Genomic DNA, 19,143 nt, shown 5'->3' with positions numbered 1-19,143 from the left:
AGATGGATGATAGATATTCTTCAATCTTTCTGACAAGAACAAAAGATAATTTGAATTATAGTATGTACAATGTTTTTTTGTACTTTATGAATTGTAGTGTACAGTGTTTATTACAAGGGGTAGAATCCGCAGCTCAATACTCACTACTCATGAGTACTTTTAAAGGGATACTCCACTTTAAAAATGAAAATGAAAAATCTGTCATCATTTACTCACCCTCATGTTGTTTCAAACCTGTATGAATTTCTTTCTTCTGCTGAACAGAAAGGAAGATATTTAGAAGAATATCAGTAACCAGACAGTTTCTGGTACCATTGACTTCCATAGTAGGAAAATAAATATACTATGGAAGTCAATGAGACCAGAAACTGTCTGGTTACTGATATTCTTCTAAATATCTTCCTTTCTGTGCAGCAGAAGAAAGAAATCTGTGATCTGTGATCTGTGACATCAGACGTTTTGACGTCCGATGTTTTGTGATCTGTGACTTTAAAGACTTCCAGACATTTCATTTGCACACTTCACTCAAACACAGAACCAGGAAACAGGAATCACATGAGTTCAGGGAAAGAGTACCTGAAGTGTAGTTGAGCTGTTGTGTGTTTGTGTCTCTGTATTCATGCAGTAAAATGGCAGAAGCCAGAATTACTCAGGATGAGTTCATGTGTTCAGTGTGTCTGGATCTCCTGAAGGATCCAGTGGCCATATCTTGTGGACACAGTTACTGTAAGATCTGTATTGCAGACTTCTGGGATCAGGAGGATGAGAAGAGAGTCTACAGCTGTCCTCAGTGCAGACAGACCTTCAGGCCAAGACCTGCTTTAGCTAAAAACACCATTCTGGCTGAAATGGTGGAGAAACTGAAGAAGACTAAACTTGCTGCTGACTGTTGCGCTGGAGCTGGAGATGTGCAGTGTGACGTCTGTACTGGAAGAAAACACAAAGCCATCAAGTCCTGCCTGGTGTGTCTGGAGTCTTACTGTCAAACTCATCTCGACCGTCATGAGGAATTTCACTCACATAAGCCACATAAAGTGACTGATGCCAATGGACGACTGCTGGAGATGATCTGTCAGAAACACGACAAGCTCCTCAATGTTTTCTGCCGCACTGATCAGAAGTGTATATGTGTGCTGTGTGCGATGGATGAACATAAAAACCACGACACTGTATCAACTGCAGCACAGAGGACAGAGAAACAGGTATGAACATTAAACTACACACTGATGAAATAATGTTTATATTGGCACCTATATAATAAGGTAACATCGTTCACACTGCAGACGTCACAGAAGTGAACAGTAACTGCAAGTGGACTTTGTAACTGCTGAGCGTATTTTTGCTTTGCATTGAACTTAACAGAAAAGATGGTGAAAATGCACTCTGTAAACATAGTTATCAGTTTATATGTTTATAGGTTTGACAAAATATGATTTTGTGATTTTATTTTCAAACTTGATTTGCTGTTGTGGTAGGGCAGTTTCAAAGCACATATTTGGCACACTACCTTTGTCTTGCCCTCGCTTGATCTTGTCCTCACTTGTCCCCACTTGATGCTCAATTTAAAGTGCTCCCACACAGCAGAGGTCTTTGGCATTTTTGTCTTATCTTCCAGATGAACTGAATCATGACGTTCACTCATGGGGGATTTTACTGGGGCATGTGAAATCCCTCAGGCATGTTCAGGAATGCGCTTCTGTCCATACAAGTTCATGCAGATGTGCGATAGATAGAGAATACTTCAGTTGCAGGGAAGACTTTACTAGGCTAAGAAGGAGCAAATATATTCATTAAGTATAACGAGGTTGGGTTCCTTCAACTTTCCATCCTATTAAAAAACGACTAGGCTATATAAGATAAGTAAGGGATAATGTAGAGCGAGGCAGTTGTTATAGCGAATACAACCCGGAGGGGTCTTGAATCAGCCTGAAGGGGTTGTATTTGCTATAACAACCACCTCGCTCTACATTATCCCGCTTATTACATGGCTACCTACCAAATAAATCAATAATTTGACACAAAATATTGATTTAAAAAGGAGTTTATTGATTTAAGAACGATTGTATTGCTTCTGCTAAAGTAAATAGTCTGTTCCGTCGCTACGGTTAGAATCCTGGGTCCATAGCAACGCTCTGTTTTTCATGGCAACGGTGTGTTATACTTAGCAGCGGTCTGTTATCAAGAAATAACAGACCGCATTCTACATTAGAATTCAACCAAGCTGTGTAATAAAAAAAGAGGGTAACACTTTATAATAACGTTCAGTTGTAAGTCATTTATAAGTGGTTAGTTAATGATGAACTAATAATTTACAGAACATTCATGATGATTAGCAAGTGATATACTAACATTTTATGTATGTTTTGTAGTTTCAGTTATAAGTCATTTACAATTGATTAATAAATGATTAACTAATCATTTACAAAACATGTATATGCATTTCATAAATGTTTTTTTTGTATGTATGTAGCAATTAGAGGGTGCAGAAAGTGTTGTAAATGCCTTGAATACACATACAGATCATTTGTAACAGGTAAATATAATTTGTAACAGGTAAGTGTAACATATTTACAAGTGATGAATAGTTTACACTTTAGATTAGGGGTTACAGACAGTGTTGTAAATGATTTATAACACTTTCTGCATCCCCTAATCTAAAGTGTAAACTATTCATCACTTGTAAATGTGTTACATATACATTTGTAGATAACATTCGTACATCTTATGCGTTTTTGATTCTTGAAGTGGTAATCTACAAATGAAGTGTAAGACATTTACAAGTTATGAATAGTTTATACTTTAGATTAGGGGATGCAGAAAGTGTTGTAAATGATTTATTCATGCGTTTACACATCTATAACAGGTGTTGAACACTAGTGTGCACTGCAGTGTAAGTGCTGACTGGTGTTTGCAGTATGTAATAAACAACCAGGATCCATGTGCCTCTTTATTTATCGTACGCCATTACAACTGCCCGCAAACCGCGACCAACAACGTCACAACAGGATACATACCATATATGGTATTCACAGTAACAACTGGTGAGGGTATAGACAGCTGTCTTCTCTGAAACACATGGAGTCTAACCACTGTGCACCTGATATGAGCAAAACATAAAAAAATAAAAAAAAGTAACATCATTTATTAAACATTTATGAAACACATAGTCATGTTTTGTAAATGATTAGTTAATCATTAACTAATCAATTGTAAATGACTTGTAACATAATTTACAAAACATACATAAAATGTTAGTATATCACTTGCTAATCATTTATGAATGTTTTGTAAATTATTAGTTCATCATTAACTAACCACTTATAAATGACTTACAACTGAACGTCATTATAAAGTGTTACTGGATGCCAGGTGTGCAAAAATCACACACAAAAAAAACCCCTAAAATTCGAATCCCAAAATTGAAAAATGAATACCAACCCACAGAACGAATATTCGGGTCCAACCCTGTTTCACTCCAATGTCAAAATTATTTGAGTGTGCTTTTAAAGGTGCACTGTGTAATTTTAGCGGCATCCAGTGGTGAGGCTGTGATTTGCAACCAACAGAAATTACTGTGGCCGACAGGAAATGATGTCATCGTCTGAGACAGCAGAGAGTAGCCAGTTAAGCAATAAGGTTTCTTTACAAAGATAAATTAAGAAATTAGGTTTACTCCTCCTAAATATTACACATTGCACCTTTAAATAATGCCAATCTTTAGACACACGGTGTATTCAATTGAAAAATAAATAAATAGACAGAATAAAATGAGAAATGTTATATTATTTATTTTAACAATATGGTTTCTTCACTTTCAAGAATGCAACAGTAGCTTATTACTTTTTAGTAAAACTTAAATGAGCCCAAATCCAAGCATATATTAAATTATTGTTTAGTAATACTATTTCACATTCTAAGTAAACCATACCTGTCAACACTCCAGTTTTCCCTGGGAGTCTCCCGTATTTCACACCCATCTCCCGCATCAAATGGAGTAAATAATTAACACAATTAACACAGCATCCGTTTTTTTCTGTCATCCTTTGGCTGCATGGCGTTACATTATATGATGCGCTTTTATTCTTGCTAATGCTTTTAAACCATTCAAGCCATATAGGCTACTTATTTTATAAAACTTTAAAAGCGGAAAGCGCATCACTCATTCCTGGGAATACATTTGACATTACAGCCTGACCTTGACGGAAATAAATATCTTACGCCAAAAGTACCAGAGAAAAAGTCTCAGCTGTGCTCAGATTTGTAAACCATACAGTTGCTTTGGTTTTTCAATCCGTACCCGTTTCGCCCCGTGGCTCAAAAGGGACACAACAAAAATAGGGACACCCGAGAAAGCCAAAATATGCAAAATTTATTAACAAAATATGCAAAATTTATTAACAAAATAGAAATGAAAGCTTTAGCATAAGTTCTGCTGGGAAGACTCAATTACTACGTCACTTATTGCCTTCACTTCTATCCAATCATATTCTTATGCTCACTGTATAAAAGCACGGTACTTACACATGTTTGAGTTCGCAGATACTGAAGCGACGATTACGTCTTGCTCACCTGCTAAAACCGCCATGTCTACTGACGCACCTGTCGTCTGCGATTACTCAGAATCCGACGATGAATTCATTCCGCCTTCTCCTCTTCCAACACGTCGCAGCTCGCGCATTCAATGCCGCGGCTCGCCATGGGCGAGGTGGCCTTCGGAGGACATAATTATTGCTGTGGAGGCCGCCGGTATCCCCATCAGCCGAGGTTTATCCAGAGAGGATTTACTGATCTTGGCCTTCAATACTCTGGGCAATCCACCAGAACCTGCTCCTCACAGCCCGGCAACCGCTCCCGCACCCGGCCAGACGAAACAAGCCGGCAGGAAGAGAATCGCAAAATCCTCGTCACCACACCCAGCAAAAAGATCTACGCAGCATTCTCAAGCTTCTACTTCGCTGGATCCATCCGAACTCGCTGCAGTTAACTCTCAAATTCTCCAAGCCGTCCAAAGCCTCTCTAAAACCGTCAAGACCTTGGAGTCAAAGATGTCAAAGTTTGAACACTCACTCAATAATTCCAATAGCTCGGTTCCAGCTATTAACGTCTCCGCAATGTCCCAGCTTTCTCCCTCAGCCATCGGATTAAGCGATACATCGAACGTGCCATCTTCTTCAGCCCTGCCAACTTTTCTTCAGCCGATAGAGTCAACATTTCAGGACGCCTCTGCCACACCCGAAACTTCCTCCTTCAACCTTTCTTCAGCCGTTCCAGCTCAGTCTTTTGGTAGGCGGTTCGTCTCTCCGGCTGCAGCTACAGTGTCTCCTCTTATTAGAGCGAACATTGTCCAAGGTAAGGACATTAACTTGGCTTCACTCCTGCTTCCCTCGCCTGCCGTTGACAGAAAAATGGTAGACTGTGGTAACGTGGCAGTCCTCCTCAAAACATCCGATCCCAGATTAAACCGGAATCTTTCATTCTGCGAATTCGTCATCGCATTCAGCCTTTACCGAGATATTTTGTGCCAGGTTTTTCCTGATCGGAGGGAAGAATTAGATCTGTATCTAGCTCTAATGGCTGACTTTAACCAAAGGTACGGGGGAACCTTATTCTACGAATACCACAAGTCATTTTCAGCCAAATCTGCTTCTTTCATCTCGCTCTACAACTCCAGACTAGACTGGTCCGTTACCGACACGGAATTGCTTGTTCGCCACTTCGGGGGTCAAAAAATGCTGGCATGTCCCATTTGTAGCGCTCATGGACATTCGGCTTCATTCTGCCCGAAAGCATTCGCTAGTCAAGCGCCGGGTGCTGTCCAGGGTGCTGAAAATGTAAGGTTTTCACAAGAGAGCAGGAAACGCTACGCGCCTGTTAGAAGTGTTTTTCCCTGTGTTAATTTCAATGAATCTGTTTGTGTTTTTTCTCAATGTAAATATGATCACGTCTGCAGTTTTTGCAAGGATCCTCACCCGAAATCGGTCTGCCCTCGCTGGTACAAACCTCCAATCAGAGGGAGAGGGAGAAAATTCTGAAAAAGCACCCTTCAACCCCCATTAATATACCTAATCTCTCTAACTACCTTTCTTCTCACCCTGACCCGATTTTTGTCGATTACTTAATCACAGGTTTGTCACAGGGGTTTCGGGTGGGTATCCTCTCCCATCTTACCACTTCTTTCATAGCCAAGAACTTACAGTCAGCTATTACTGAACCAGAAGTGGTATCTAACCTGCTAGAAAAAGAGGTCAATAAAGGATACGTTATAGGCCCTTTCACTTCCCCTCCTTTCTCGACTTTCCGGATCAATTCCATCGGCGTTGCAACTCGGAAATACTCCGGCAAAAAACGTTTAATATTCGACATGTCATCTCCTCATTCTGCCTCCACAGCGAGCGTTAACGAATGTATACCTCTAACACCTTTTTCCTTACATTATGCCTCAGTAGACAACGCTATCCATTTAATCAAGATTGCCGGTCAAGGAGCTTGGTTGGCTAAAGCTGACATTACCGACGCTTTTAAAACGATGCCAATACACCCTTCCGACTGGCCACTTTTCGGCGTCAAATGGAATTCAAAATTTTATTTTGCAGTACGGCTCACATTCGGTTGTAGAACTAGCCCTCACATCTTTAATAGCCTCTCTGAAGCATTGTGCTGGATCCTGCTGAACGTCTGCAAGCTTCCATTCGTTTTACACCTACTCGATGATTTCCTGCTGATCGATTTTCCGTCTCAGCAATCTTCAATTCTTGACATACTCAAACAGATTTTCAGCGACGTTGGCGTTCCCCTCTCCGCTGAAAAAACCATGGGTCCCTCTACTTCGTTAGAATTTCTAGGGATTTCCCTCGACACAGTCTTAATGCAAGCTTCTCTTCCCTCCGAAAAGCTATTAAGAATTAGATCTTTCCTCAAATCTTTTTCTTCTCTTCAAACTGTCTCTAAGCGCGACATGCTCTCGCTGCTCGGTCACCTTAATTTCGCCATGAGCATCATTCCTCAAGGCAGAGCTTTCATTTCACGATTGCTCACCTTGGCCCATTCCGTAGAAAAACTTAGCGACCAAATTCTTCTCGATGAAGGGTGCCTGTCTGATCTTAAATTTTGGAAGCACTTGTTAAGCGAATGGAACGGTATCTCTTTTTTCTACCACGACATTTTCGAATCGTCGATCGAATTACAATTATTCACTGACGCTGCCCCTTCTATTGGGTTTGGGGGCTTCTTCCAAGGGGAATGGTTTGCCGAAAAATGGCCAAACGACTTTCCTAATGCTCTTTCTGGTTCAGTTTCATCCGCGCTCTACGAGATTTACCCCATAGCCGTCGCTAGTATGATCTGGGGACACGCTTGGTCTCGTAAACGCATCTTGATGTTCTGCGACAACGAAGCCACAGTTGCCATCATTAACAAAGGCAGATCATCATGCCTTACAATCATGCCTTTCGTGAGACGGTTAATCTGGCAATCCGTTGTTTCTAATTTTATCATTAAAGCTGAACATATCCCTGGCCATTGCAATGTTATTGCTGACGCACTCTCTCGGTTTCGATTTCAGACCTTCAGACGGCTCTGCCCGTTAGCCAACCAGGATCCAGCACCCTGTCCTCCCCAAGCAGCAATAATATTAAATTAAACGATCTGCTTACATCGGCTAGAAATTATATTTCTAAAGGTGTCGCTCCCTCAACTTTCAAAGCTTACACGTCCGCATGGTCAGCTTTTTCTATGTTCTGCTTCGCCTTCCAAATTCCAGTATTTCCCATTTTGATTTCGACCGTTTGTTCCTTTCTCGTCTTTAATTTCGAAAATAGACACCAAAAAATCTCTTCCATCCGTCGACTCCTCGCTGGCATTTAATTCTATGCAAAAATCTATAATCCTAATTTTCCTAGTCTTTTTTCTGAAACTTCCATTCGTTTACTTCTTAAAGGTTTTGCTAAATGCTCTAGTAAACAAATCGATAAACGTCTGCCCATTACTCTGCCGTTGTTGCATAAATTCATCAGTTCCCTCCGGAACGATCTCTTTTCCTTTTACATCAATATTCTGTTAGAAGCTGTGTTTCTAGCTGCTTTTTACGGCTTCATGCGTCCAGGTGAATTCTCCTCAGATACTAATAAATTCGATCCTACCCGCGGTATTTCCTTTTCTGATATTTGTTTCTCATCTAATAGCTTCACTCTAATTCTTAAACATTCAAAAAATGACGCTAAAGCCTCCGGTGTTACCTTATCTTTCCCCAAAATTAACAACAATTTTTGTCCATTCACATCTATGGTTAAATTCCTTAAAATCCGCCCTAAAACTTCTAATCATGCCCCTCTATTCATCTTACCTAACGGTGCACCTCTTTCAAAAGGCTGGTTTCGAGCCCAGTTGAACTCCGTCGTTAAAAGCTGCAGTCTATCTCCCTCTCTCTATACCGGCCACTCATTCAGAATTGGGGCAGCTACTACAGCAGCCGATCGAGGAATCTCCACGTCGGCTATCAAGATCTTGGGCAGATGGTCTTCCTCGGCCTTCGAATCATACATAAGACCAGATTCTAAAACCATTCTTCAAGCCCAGCAAGCTCTACAGTAACCATAAGGTAATTTCTTAATGTAACTACTGGTGGTGGTGTATAATCCTAGTTCCTTCATCCCGTTATTATTTTAGCCAGCACTCCTCATTGGCTACCTAGCCATCTATTATATGTGGCCTAGCGGCTCTGTTCAATGTGGCCTCATCTCCATGTGGCTGTAGCAGCCGTTGTGCCTTTGTTACATGTTCGTCAATTGATTAATAAGAATAATATATAAAAAAAATAAAATAATATATATATATAAAAAATACGGCTTTTTTATGCGATATTCATGTTCTATGTGGTCTACTGTGACCGTGTAGCCTAATGTGGCTGTCCCGTGGTCTTGTGGCCATTAAGTATGGCAGGTTCTGTGTGGCCTAGTGGCTCTGTCTCGCAGCCTTGTGGCCCGGTGGGCCTCGTCTCTGTGTTGGTCTCATGGCTTCGTGGTACCATGTTGCCTTGTCCTATGTTCGGCCTTCAAGGCTGTGGCCCTTATGGCCTTGTTCTGTGTGGCTTAGTGGCCATTGTCTGTACGTCTCGTCTAAGTGTGGGATTATGGTTTGGAACTCTTTATGTTCTGTGTGGTCTACTGTGACCGTGTAGCCTAATGTGGCCTTGTCTCGTGGTCTTGTGGCCTTCATGGCATGGTTAAATGTGGCCTAGTGGTCTTGTACTCAAGTATGTCTGTCTACGTGTGGCATTAGTGGCCTTGTGGCCACGTGGGCCTTGTGTACATGTGGGGCTTGGCGCCTTGTGGCATATGTTTGCCTTGTCCTTTTAAAAGATGCCTGATCGGCCAGTGGCCCCTTTGGGGCATAGGTTCAATGTGGCTTAGATGCCGTAGTCTTGTGTGGTTTGTCTTCGTGTGGCACTAGTGGCTTGGTCTTGTCCTTAAATTAAAAAATAAAATAAAATAAAAAACCCTTATGTGTTGTCCAGTCTTACCTCGTCTCTTTGTGGCATTAGCGGCCGTTGTGGCTTAGAAGCCTCGTCTCTGTGGTCTATTTTGGCCGTGTGGCTCATTAAAGCCTCGTCTCTGTGGTCTATAAAGGCCATGTGGTCCAATGAGGCCAGAGTCTGTGTTATGCTCAGCCCCAGGCGGCTGCTATATGTGGTCCAATGAGGCCTGTTTATTATTTTTGCCAAGGCGGCTGTCTGTGTGGTCCAATGTGGCCTTGTCTATGCAAGCCAAAAGCGCCATTGCCGGTCCATGAGGCCTTGTCTCTGTGTTTTCTTAGGAGTGAACTGGCAATTAAAATAAATAAATAAATAAATAAATATAAACATAGTTATATTAGAATTAATTGTCCTTCTTCCCTATTAAACTTTAGGCACGCTGTATTTTCACATCTAATTTGTATCTTCACCATTTGTATTTTCCTTCTCTATTTTCAGGAACCCCAGGACTCTAGACTGGTGGGTATACTCAGTTACCATCTTTTGGGGGTTGGCGTGCCCCGTCCCGGTGTATTCATACTCCACCTATTTTTGGGGGTCGGCTGTGCCCCTGCCTTCATCTTTAGGCAGGAATTGCAGATCCGATACTCTCGGATTATGCACTACGGACGGGGCCTACGCCAAATGACTTTGTAGATTATCAGCTTGCTGAGCTGTCAATAAATGTATGGTTTATTGAAATAACTCTCCCGAGTCTTTCTGGTAGAAATGAAAGCTTTAGCATAAGTTCTGCTGGGAAGACTCAATTACTACGTCACTTATTGCCTTCACTTCTATCCAATCATATTCTTATGCTCACTGTATAAAAGCACGGTACTTACACATGTTTGAGTTCGCAGATACTGAAGCGACGATTACCCCCATCCTCCCCACCACCACCAGGATGGTCCCGTCCATACCTCCCAGGGGGGTCGGCTGCGCCCCTGCCTTCATCTTTAGGCAGGAATTGCAGATCCGATACTCTCGGATTATGCACTACGGACGGGGCCTACGCCAAATGACTTTGTAGATTATCAGCTTGCTGAGCTGTCAATAAATGTATGGTTTATTGAAATAACTCTCCCGAGTCTTTCTGGTAGAACTATAAAAAAATAAAATAAAAAAAACTACGAACAACGGTAACAGTGAACAAATTCATAATCCGTGCACGCTTTCGCAATCGTTGTTTTGTAAATCGTTCTTTCGCAATAGTTGTCTGTAGTATTCAGTTCCTGTGAAAAATTGTGAAATACTGTTCCAATAGGTGAAGTTACACAACAATATGCTGATTGATTACTTTACAATATTTGGATGTAATATTCAGTTCCAGTGAAAATTTGTTCCAGTTAATGGAGTAGGCTATACACAGGTGATGTGTAATATTCAGTACCAGTAAACTCCACCCGCTGGAACAGTTTCTTACAGTAACTGAATATTACACAACATCACCTGTTCAGTTTTGAAAACTGTAGCCTACTCACAGATTTGTGGCCAATGCCTTATTTTAGAAATCTGTTTTTCTGTATATTGATTTGTTGAAGATGAATACAACTGTCTTAACTGAATTTTTCTATGATTTGGCGATGGGGTGTGTAATGTATAGATGACATGAAACTGCATGTGGTTGAACTGACCCCCCCACCCCCCAGGACTCCCGTATTTTGGTACCCAAATGTTGACAGGTATGAAGTAAACGTAATTAAGGCGAGACACTACAGGTGAATAGGGTAAAATTATAAAATAATAGATATAACCATGAAACTTCCTCAGTTGATTACTTACACAAGTATATAAAAAAATGTATTACAAGTTTTAGAAATGTGTATGTTTAATTATGCAAATTATGCATTATTTCATTAAATATTTTCGGTAGATAGATCTGAACATATGATAAAGCCAGGTGCAATTTTTTTTCATTTTGTTTACACACAAGATGAAAATAAAAACACAGAGGGATTTCAGGATATATGCTTTCATTAACTAGGGAATCAAAATATACTGTCCATAGCCTTAAAAAATATATTTTCGCCATATTTTTTTTATTAAAATGTCACATAAATCAGGCCATGAATGATTTATTAACAAATCCCTCTGGAAATATCTTCAGAATACTGCTAAGTGTATAACTGGAAAGTTTGGTGTACATATGTGCTACATAGACTGAGATGTTTGTACTGGAGAATGACAAAAAACTCATTTTGAGAAAATGGCAGTTAAAGATTTAAATAGCTCTAAATGAGATTTCGTCATTAACTTTAAATCCCCCTTTGGACATTCACGATTGGTTACTGATAGAAAGGAAATGCCCATATTTGGGTTACATAGCGTTGTGCGAGAGACTCAGAGCTTTACAGCGATACCGGTCATTACAGACTTAAGTAAACAGACGGATCTCGGCATGTCGCATTGGAATGCTAACTTCCTGGTAAATTCGGGAGAAACTTACTGCCGCAAGTAAACAAAATGTAATAAAATAAACATCTTAATGTATATTTTCAACATTTTCTTTATAGCAGCTTGAAAGAACACATATTGAAGGAGTAAACTAGGCCAAAATTTCAAAACTGACCACTGCATGAAAAATCGATGTTTTTGCCTGCCTTGTCTCGCCTTAATGAAAACAAAAATATCACATATTATTGCCTTTTCATATGAATTGATCAAACTTTGCCCTATTATTATGTGAATAAAACAAAGGCTTTAGTGATGGTATATTACTGAACTCTAGATTGTATTTCCACACACTGTAAAAAAAGAAAAGTTGACATAACTTAAAATTGTAAGGCAACTTGCTGCACAGTTTTTTGAGTTTACTCAACTTTTAAACAAAGTAGTTCACTTAACTCAATTTACTGAGTAAGGTCACATGTCTCCCAACTTAAGATATTTTGTTCAGCTGATTGAGTTTTATAAAATTTCTACTTTTCATGTTATTTTCACTCAACATTATTACAAGGTTAAAAAAAATAACGCTAAAACTACAGGCTTGATATTTTGGTCCAAGTTTTATTTTAAATTTAACACTTTAGCCATACTCATCATCATTAAAAAAATAATAGAATAAAACACTTTTTTTTAAAGAGTACTTTAACATTCAAAGTGTTCTCACATTCAAATGGTCCTAAATACTTTAAAAGTTCTATCTTTTAAATGTTAAACATTTTAAATGGTTAACACTGAACATGTTACAAAAAGAGCAGATTTATAAGTGCAAGTTAATGTTTGTGCTGAAAGTGCTGAAACAGTTGCACAATGTTTTATCACAGCCTCAAGTTGACAGTTTAAACAAAAACATTAAATGCTTAAGATCCAAACAGCTCACAAATGCTACGTCACAGTAATATCTTAGTTTTTAGGGACTGCATCCTAGCAGAGCAATGAGTGGCCATCTTCATGAACACCTTCTCAGAGTGTATTTCAGTTGCTTTTGGTACTCAAAGTCCAAGGCAAACAAAAGGCCAAACAGGTATGCAAGTGCAGACTGCAAGTCTGGAGCATCTCTCAGTACAATCACCTCCTCCAACACAACAGCAAATGTTGTGACACTAGGCAGTGTGCTGGGGGGGACATCATCTTCAATTACCACAAGGATTCCCACCTTCATTCCTCTGGTCATTCCTCTGTCCTCTGGAGTCTTGTCATAATAATAAAAAAGAAGAAAAGAATAAATCAATATCACTTGACACTAACCTCAAAAACAAACAACAAAAAAGATAAATTAAGGAACCATAAAGTAATCCTATACAATGTGCTCATAAGTTTGCATCCCACTTGCAGAATCTCCAAGTAAATGCACTCAAATACGCACAAATAACAAGTGTTTCGTTTTCAATTTAGTACTGCCCTAAATAAGCTATTTCACATAGAAGTATAAAAACTTAGCCTAGGAAAACCCTGACGAACTTCCGGTAAATTTGAGATTTGCTCTGCAAGTCAGTCTGGCCAAGAGCCCATTTCCAATTTTTCCAAATCGAGGCACCAATCACAAACGTTGAAGTGGGCTTTACACGATGACGATCGCTCTGATTTAGGTCTATCCAATTGCGCCCAGAGGCATTTGAGCGACGTCCATTGGTGACGCCCCTTTGGAAATGGGCTGTGAATGAACCTTCCCCAGACCCACTCTAAGGTACAACTTAGAAGGTTTTGGTGTCATCCAAGCTAATAAAAACTATAAGATGGTATAAATCTAAGTAAATGATTAGGATCTGGCCTATCATTTAAAACATGTTAACTGAAATAAATTGCATACCCAATCATTGACTAAATCATGTTGTACTTACAAAAAAATAATACTTTGAATCAAAAATCAATGAATCATCAAAACAATCTGTTTGCTGTTAACACAAAAATTCACATTCCTTTTAGTCACTCATGGTCATGTAGTAAGATGTTGTATAACTGTTGAAGTAATAAAACATACTCACTGTTTTAATAAGTGCAGAGGAATCTTCACTGAGAAACATGGGAGACCTTCCAGGACAGTTTGCTTTCTGCGAGTCACAATATTTGTGGTCTAAAAAAAAAAAAAAAGGATACAAAAGAACAACAAATTTCTTTAATGCACTTATTAATTTTTACTTTTTATGAGTTTGCATGTATGTTTGAAGTCATAGAGCCTCTGCTAATGAGCCACCAAATCAAATTAGATGTGTTAAGTAGGAAATCAGTATTGTATGCAGTATTCTAAGTTCAGGACCAAAATCAGTCTAATCAGCCAGTGTACACTTGACATACATTGTCAAATTCCTTCAAAAATATCTTCAGAAAATGTCCTTTATATAATAGAAACCGGCTCTGATAAATCTGTTTTTAAACCTATCTTTGACACATGATGTTTATCAACAAGTTACCTGCTGAACAAGCTTGTTGAGATGATCTTCCATTTCTGTTCCAAATGCCCCCTTTCTTGCTCTGTATAGCTCGATGAGTTGTGGAGTGTGCTGGTGTGTTGATGCTCTGAATGTCTCGAGGAGGTCCACAATAACTGGTGATAGAAAAAAAACAGGTCTTGGTTGTAACATTGTTTAACTGGCTTCACATGGCTTACAACAGACATTTAAAGCAACACAACAATAACCTGTCCTGTATTAAAGATAATCTACAGCCAATTAATTTAATTTCAACCTTCTTTATATTACCTCATTTGGAAGAAACAGGGCAGGCCATCGTTCAAGCACTTCAGATACCATTGGCACTACTTCCACAATCTTCTTTCGTCAGAGGGATAAAGTCAAGCTCATTTTCTGATTGATGAACACTTCATTTGTGTTTTTCTTCTTCATTTCCTCTACCAAGATGAACCATTCCTCTTCCAGAGAATCATCAGACTGGCCTTTAGGATGATCTTGTTATCTCCTCCTCTTTTCCTATTGAAAAAAAGTTATTTATTGCACCTTTAAATACATGCACACACATCCATGAACTTGATTGAATTTGCAAATTTATTTTGCAATCCACAAACAAAAGCATTTCAACTTGTGTCTGTGAAATTCAGAATTAAATGAAATGAGATTTGTACAAACATTGACATGTTTGTGAATAGAAATATTCTATTTTGTATAAATGTATCACAATTTGTGGTACTTTGAATTCGATCAAATTCATTGCAGACACAAGTTGAAATGCATGTTTGTGGATTGCAAAATACATTTGCAAATTCGATCAAATTCATTGATTTGCATGTATTTGTTAATAATATCAAATCTCAATCAACTCCATAAAATTATACTTACTTTAAATTAGACGTTTGCAGTCTTGTCGACTCCGTCGAGTAACGTTAGTCTGGAAACACGTGAGAAGGGCACAGATAAAAAAAAATGTGCAGATTTTCACTTTGAGCTCAGTCTGAAACGTGAAATTCAAATATTAGACCACTGTAAAGGGTGTGTGAATTTAAATTTAAGATAAGGAGTCGACTTTAAAATATTTATTTGGTGTATTGCACAAATTCTCAAAATAAGTAGCAAGTACATATTAGTGCATTATAACGTCAAAGCTAGTTTAAAATTATAAGTGGCGATTTCGAACTTGTTCCTAACTTACTACGATTACACAGGTTCTATTCTAAACAGTTTACATGCTGAATACTGAAGTTATGAGACTTAGTTAAGAGTTACATTAAGCTTGCTCGTGAAAAAATGAATAACGTTAGCCGTAACCAGGGCTCTGCGGTCAAGTTGATACATGCACTTTTACAAACGACTTCAATATAAATACATATACTTACATAAAATGATGGCTTTCGCGGTGTAAAGAAGCTGAAGAAAGAAGAAACACGTTGGCTGTGAGTACCATAGGTCTCGCACGCAGATGCTCAAAATGGCTCCTTCGTCCAGTCTGTTCGTTGTTGGCGCCGGCGCGCTTCATTGCACATACGCATGCTCCAACCTCCAACCCAACTTGTATGCTTGTGAACTTGCATTTACAAATCGAATTTACAATTAATACTAAGTTAGACCCAACGATTGTTGGTAATGGGGTCGTTGAGCAGCTCATTAGCGCCCCTCCAGCTGTTGGGACCCTGGACAAGCGCCTAGTTCACCTGTGCCTAGAAACAGTCCTGAATGTCAACTGTGATCTGTTACATTTATGTAATTGCCAGATGTTTGATCATCCAAGTGTTTTTCTAGAAAGTTCACATATAGTTTAAGTGGCAAATGCTACATCTTGTGGCTTCAACATGATAAAATGAATATGAGAAGAATGAAGCTGATGCTGTGAAAGTGCTGGATTGAGGAGAGTTACAAAAGATCAAGAGCCGCACAAATCTGACAGTAGTGCAGATTATGATGAAGTGTGGAGGTGATGAGCTTTGATTTCTGTTTTCTGTAGAGTTTCCAGTCTCTCTCAGCTCCTCCTGAATCTACAGACGTAAATGACAATCCCTTCAGTTCTCTCTCCTCTTTTGATGGCGAGAAAGAATCTGACCATCAGCTGAAAGACAAACTGGAGGATTTCTGCAAAGAGGAGCTCAAGATCTCTGACAGAGGTAAAGTCCTGGAGATTCATCAGCTCTCAGAAATGATCCTCCATCATCTCATATCATGTAGAAGATCATATTAGAGATGTCTTAAGAACTGATGCAGGAATCATTTTCTCTTGAAATGATAATCACACTCTTCATGTCTGTTGATTTCCACAGTCACTTTCACCAACATTGTTCCCAGAACCAGGAACGAATTCCTTCAATGTAAGTCACTAAGAAAACAAGCAGAGAAACTCACTAAGTGTCTTCATGTTCTTCCTGTAGAAGGTGAAAGAAAACATGACAGAAGAGTTTTATAGTTGATCATGTAAATTATGATTTGCACAAGATACATTGAACATGAAGAGTTCAGCTACATTAATAGATCTGACAGACTGATAATTCCTGATTCTGATGTGTTTTCTCTCCATCAGATTCCCATCAGCTCACTCTGGATCTGAACACAGTGAATAAACGCCTCAGTCTGTCTAAGAAGAACAGAGTGATTACTGACACTGGCACAGAGCAGACGTATCCTGATCATCCAGACAGATTTGATGATGTGCCTCAGGTGTTGTGTAGAGAGAGTGTGTGTGGACGCTGTTACTGGGAGATTGAGTGGAGTGGGTTCGGTGTGTTTATATCAGTGTCATATAAGAGCATCAGCAGGAAGGGATCGGGTAATGAGTGTTGGTTTGGATATAATGATCAGTCCTGGAGTTTGTTCTGCTCTCCCTCTAGATACTCATTCAGGCACAACAAGATAAAGACTAAACTCCCTCTAAAGCCCATCAGCAGTAGAATAGGAGTGTATGTGGATCACAGTGGAGGAACTCTGTCCTTCTACAGCGTCTCTGACACAATGAGCCTCATACACACAGTACAGACCACATTCACTCACACACTCTATCCTGGGTTTAGGGTTAATCCTGTGTTTTGGGATGATTTAGAATCATCAGTGAAACTGTGTCGATAGGGTTGCCACCTTCAAGGCAAAATAAGGGAAACCCATCTTTTCTGCAAACTGTGCAGTTTGCCTTAGTTACTTGACATTTACAGAGCCATTGATAACTTTTTTTTTCTTATTCAGCCTTATATATCTCGCAGAATATCTTGCGTTTAACATCCAGACGTGAGCTCAACAAGGTTAAAAGGTTTACGGCAGTTTACAAAGCATTATGTCGACTGATCTTGATACTCCGTAGATAGAAGTACAGTTACTTCTATAGAAATAAAAAGCCACTAAAATGCAATTGCGCAAATGAGCTTCTGTACTATTTGTGAAATTGATTTCTTAGTATTCTACATATTGCAAAATCTAAATCAAGTGCATTCTGCTTTAAAAATAACATACAATGTAATACAATATTTACACTGCAAACAAAAAAATTAAAACATTTTACAGATTTTTTTTATTTTTAATAATGTTAAATAATAAGATGGCTTTCTTTGGGATCCAAATTTCAAAAAATAAATTAGATTTGAATTGTAATGATTTATGACTGCTGTGTATGCCTAATGATGATGATGATTTAATGCTCTTCCCTGAATAAAGGTAAATATTAATATATATTTAATGAACAGGTTAAATCTCATCTAACAATGTTTATACGACAACAATGTTGTCACTGTTGTGTTGTGTTCTGTTTAGTTTGTTTTCATTGGACTTGTCTACCTGTCATCTCGTCACGTGTCATCTTCAGTCATTAGGCTTGTTCGACTTCATGCAGCTCTGCGCAGACCTTTTGGCGGCTGACTTAAAGCAGTGCATGCCAGTTAGAAATTTTGTCCGACTTGATACAGCGCCGACGCCACGTGACTGTGACGTATGCCATCAAAGTACCGCGAGAGCAATTCGAGAGTAGCCGGAGAACTCAGCCAGCGCAGCTTCTCAAGAGCGGATGCACGTGGGCTGATGACGACACAGCTGTTCCCCGATTGGCCGGATTCATCGCATGACAACGATCACGTGTGTTTCGTGTTTATTTGAACACCTTTAGTTCCTCTAAAGCTCTCAAATCAGTTTATTATAACAGTGAACACTCTTTTCATGTCGTTGTCATGTTATATTGTGTCATGTTTATCAAATTAAAACTGCTTAAAAAAACGTAGACTCCACTTCATTGATAGTAGCTTATGTTGAACTTTATTCTTGTTCAAACAGACGCTGTATGAAGCAGTACATAAACTATTGATTGAAAATGTCTCTGAAACATCTGTGTATTATTTGGCAAATATTGCATTTATTTCACTGCAGCTGTGGTAAAGTATGCAAACACCACATGAGCGGTCACTACAGGAACCAGAAAGTGTCCGACTTCACGTCTCCGTTTGCAGCTCCTCCCCGTGTGTGTGTGTGTGTGTGTGTGTGTGTGTGTGTGTGTGCTGCCTGTACCTATTGGATAGGGATGGGCAAATGAAGACTCATGAAGCACTAAGGCTTTCCCCTGATTGTTCTGGGAAAAGATTCAAAGCATCATGAGTGTCGAAAACAGCGCCATCTTGTGACTGGTCAAATTTATAGCAGCCATTCACCCGAGTGTGCAGTGCCGTTGTTTAATCTATTAAGCACAAATAAAAGCCTGACAATGCTAAATGTTCAGTTTTCAGATAATATAATTCACATATTAAAGTGTGCCAATAAATTAAATGTAACAATTATATTAAT

At 39.2% G+C, this 19,143-nt stretch overlaps 2 protein-coding genes across 2 annotated transcripts; one reads left to right on the top strand and one right to left on the bottom strand.

Moving 5' to 3' along the window:
• The first annotated feature begins 546 nt into the window (after positions 1-546).
• Positions 547-18,681, top strand: LOC311081147 (zinc-binding protein A33-like). The gene is made up of 4 exons (XM_084111561.1): positions 547-1,202; positions 16,343-16,499; positions 16,653-16,700; positions 16,910-18,681. The coding sequence occupies exons 1-4, from the start codon at positions 630-632 to the stop codon at positions 17,449-17,451; spliced, it is 1,320 nt and encodes a 439-aa protein (XP_083967687.1). The 5' UTR covers positions 547-629; the 3' UTR covers positions 17,452-18,681.
• LOC311081157 (uncharacterized protein) lies at positions 8,924-14,789 on the bottom strand. Its single transcript, XM_084111576.1, has 4 exons — positions 14,650-14,789; positions 14,362-14,495; positions 13,936-14,024; positions 8,924-13,142 (listed from the first exon to the last, which is right to left on the bottom strand). The coding sequence occupies exons 1-4, from the start codon at positions 14,652-14,654 to the stop codon at positions 12,900-12,902; spliced, it is 471 nt and encodes a 156-aa protein (XP_083967702.1). The 5' UTR covers positions 14,655-14,789; the 3' UTR covers positions 8,924-12,899.
• Positions 18,682-19,143: the final 462 nt, after the last annotated feature.

This window comes from Abramis brama, assembly GCF_963993115.1.
Source record: "Abramis brama genome assembly, chromosome: 4".
Lineage (NCBI taxonomy): Eukaryota > Metazoa > Chordata > Actinopteri > Cypriniformes > Leuciscidae > Abramis > Abramis brama.
Note: the sequence above shows the minus strand (reverse complement) of the source record. Positions and strands in the feature narration are given on the sequence as shown.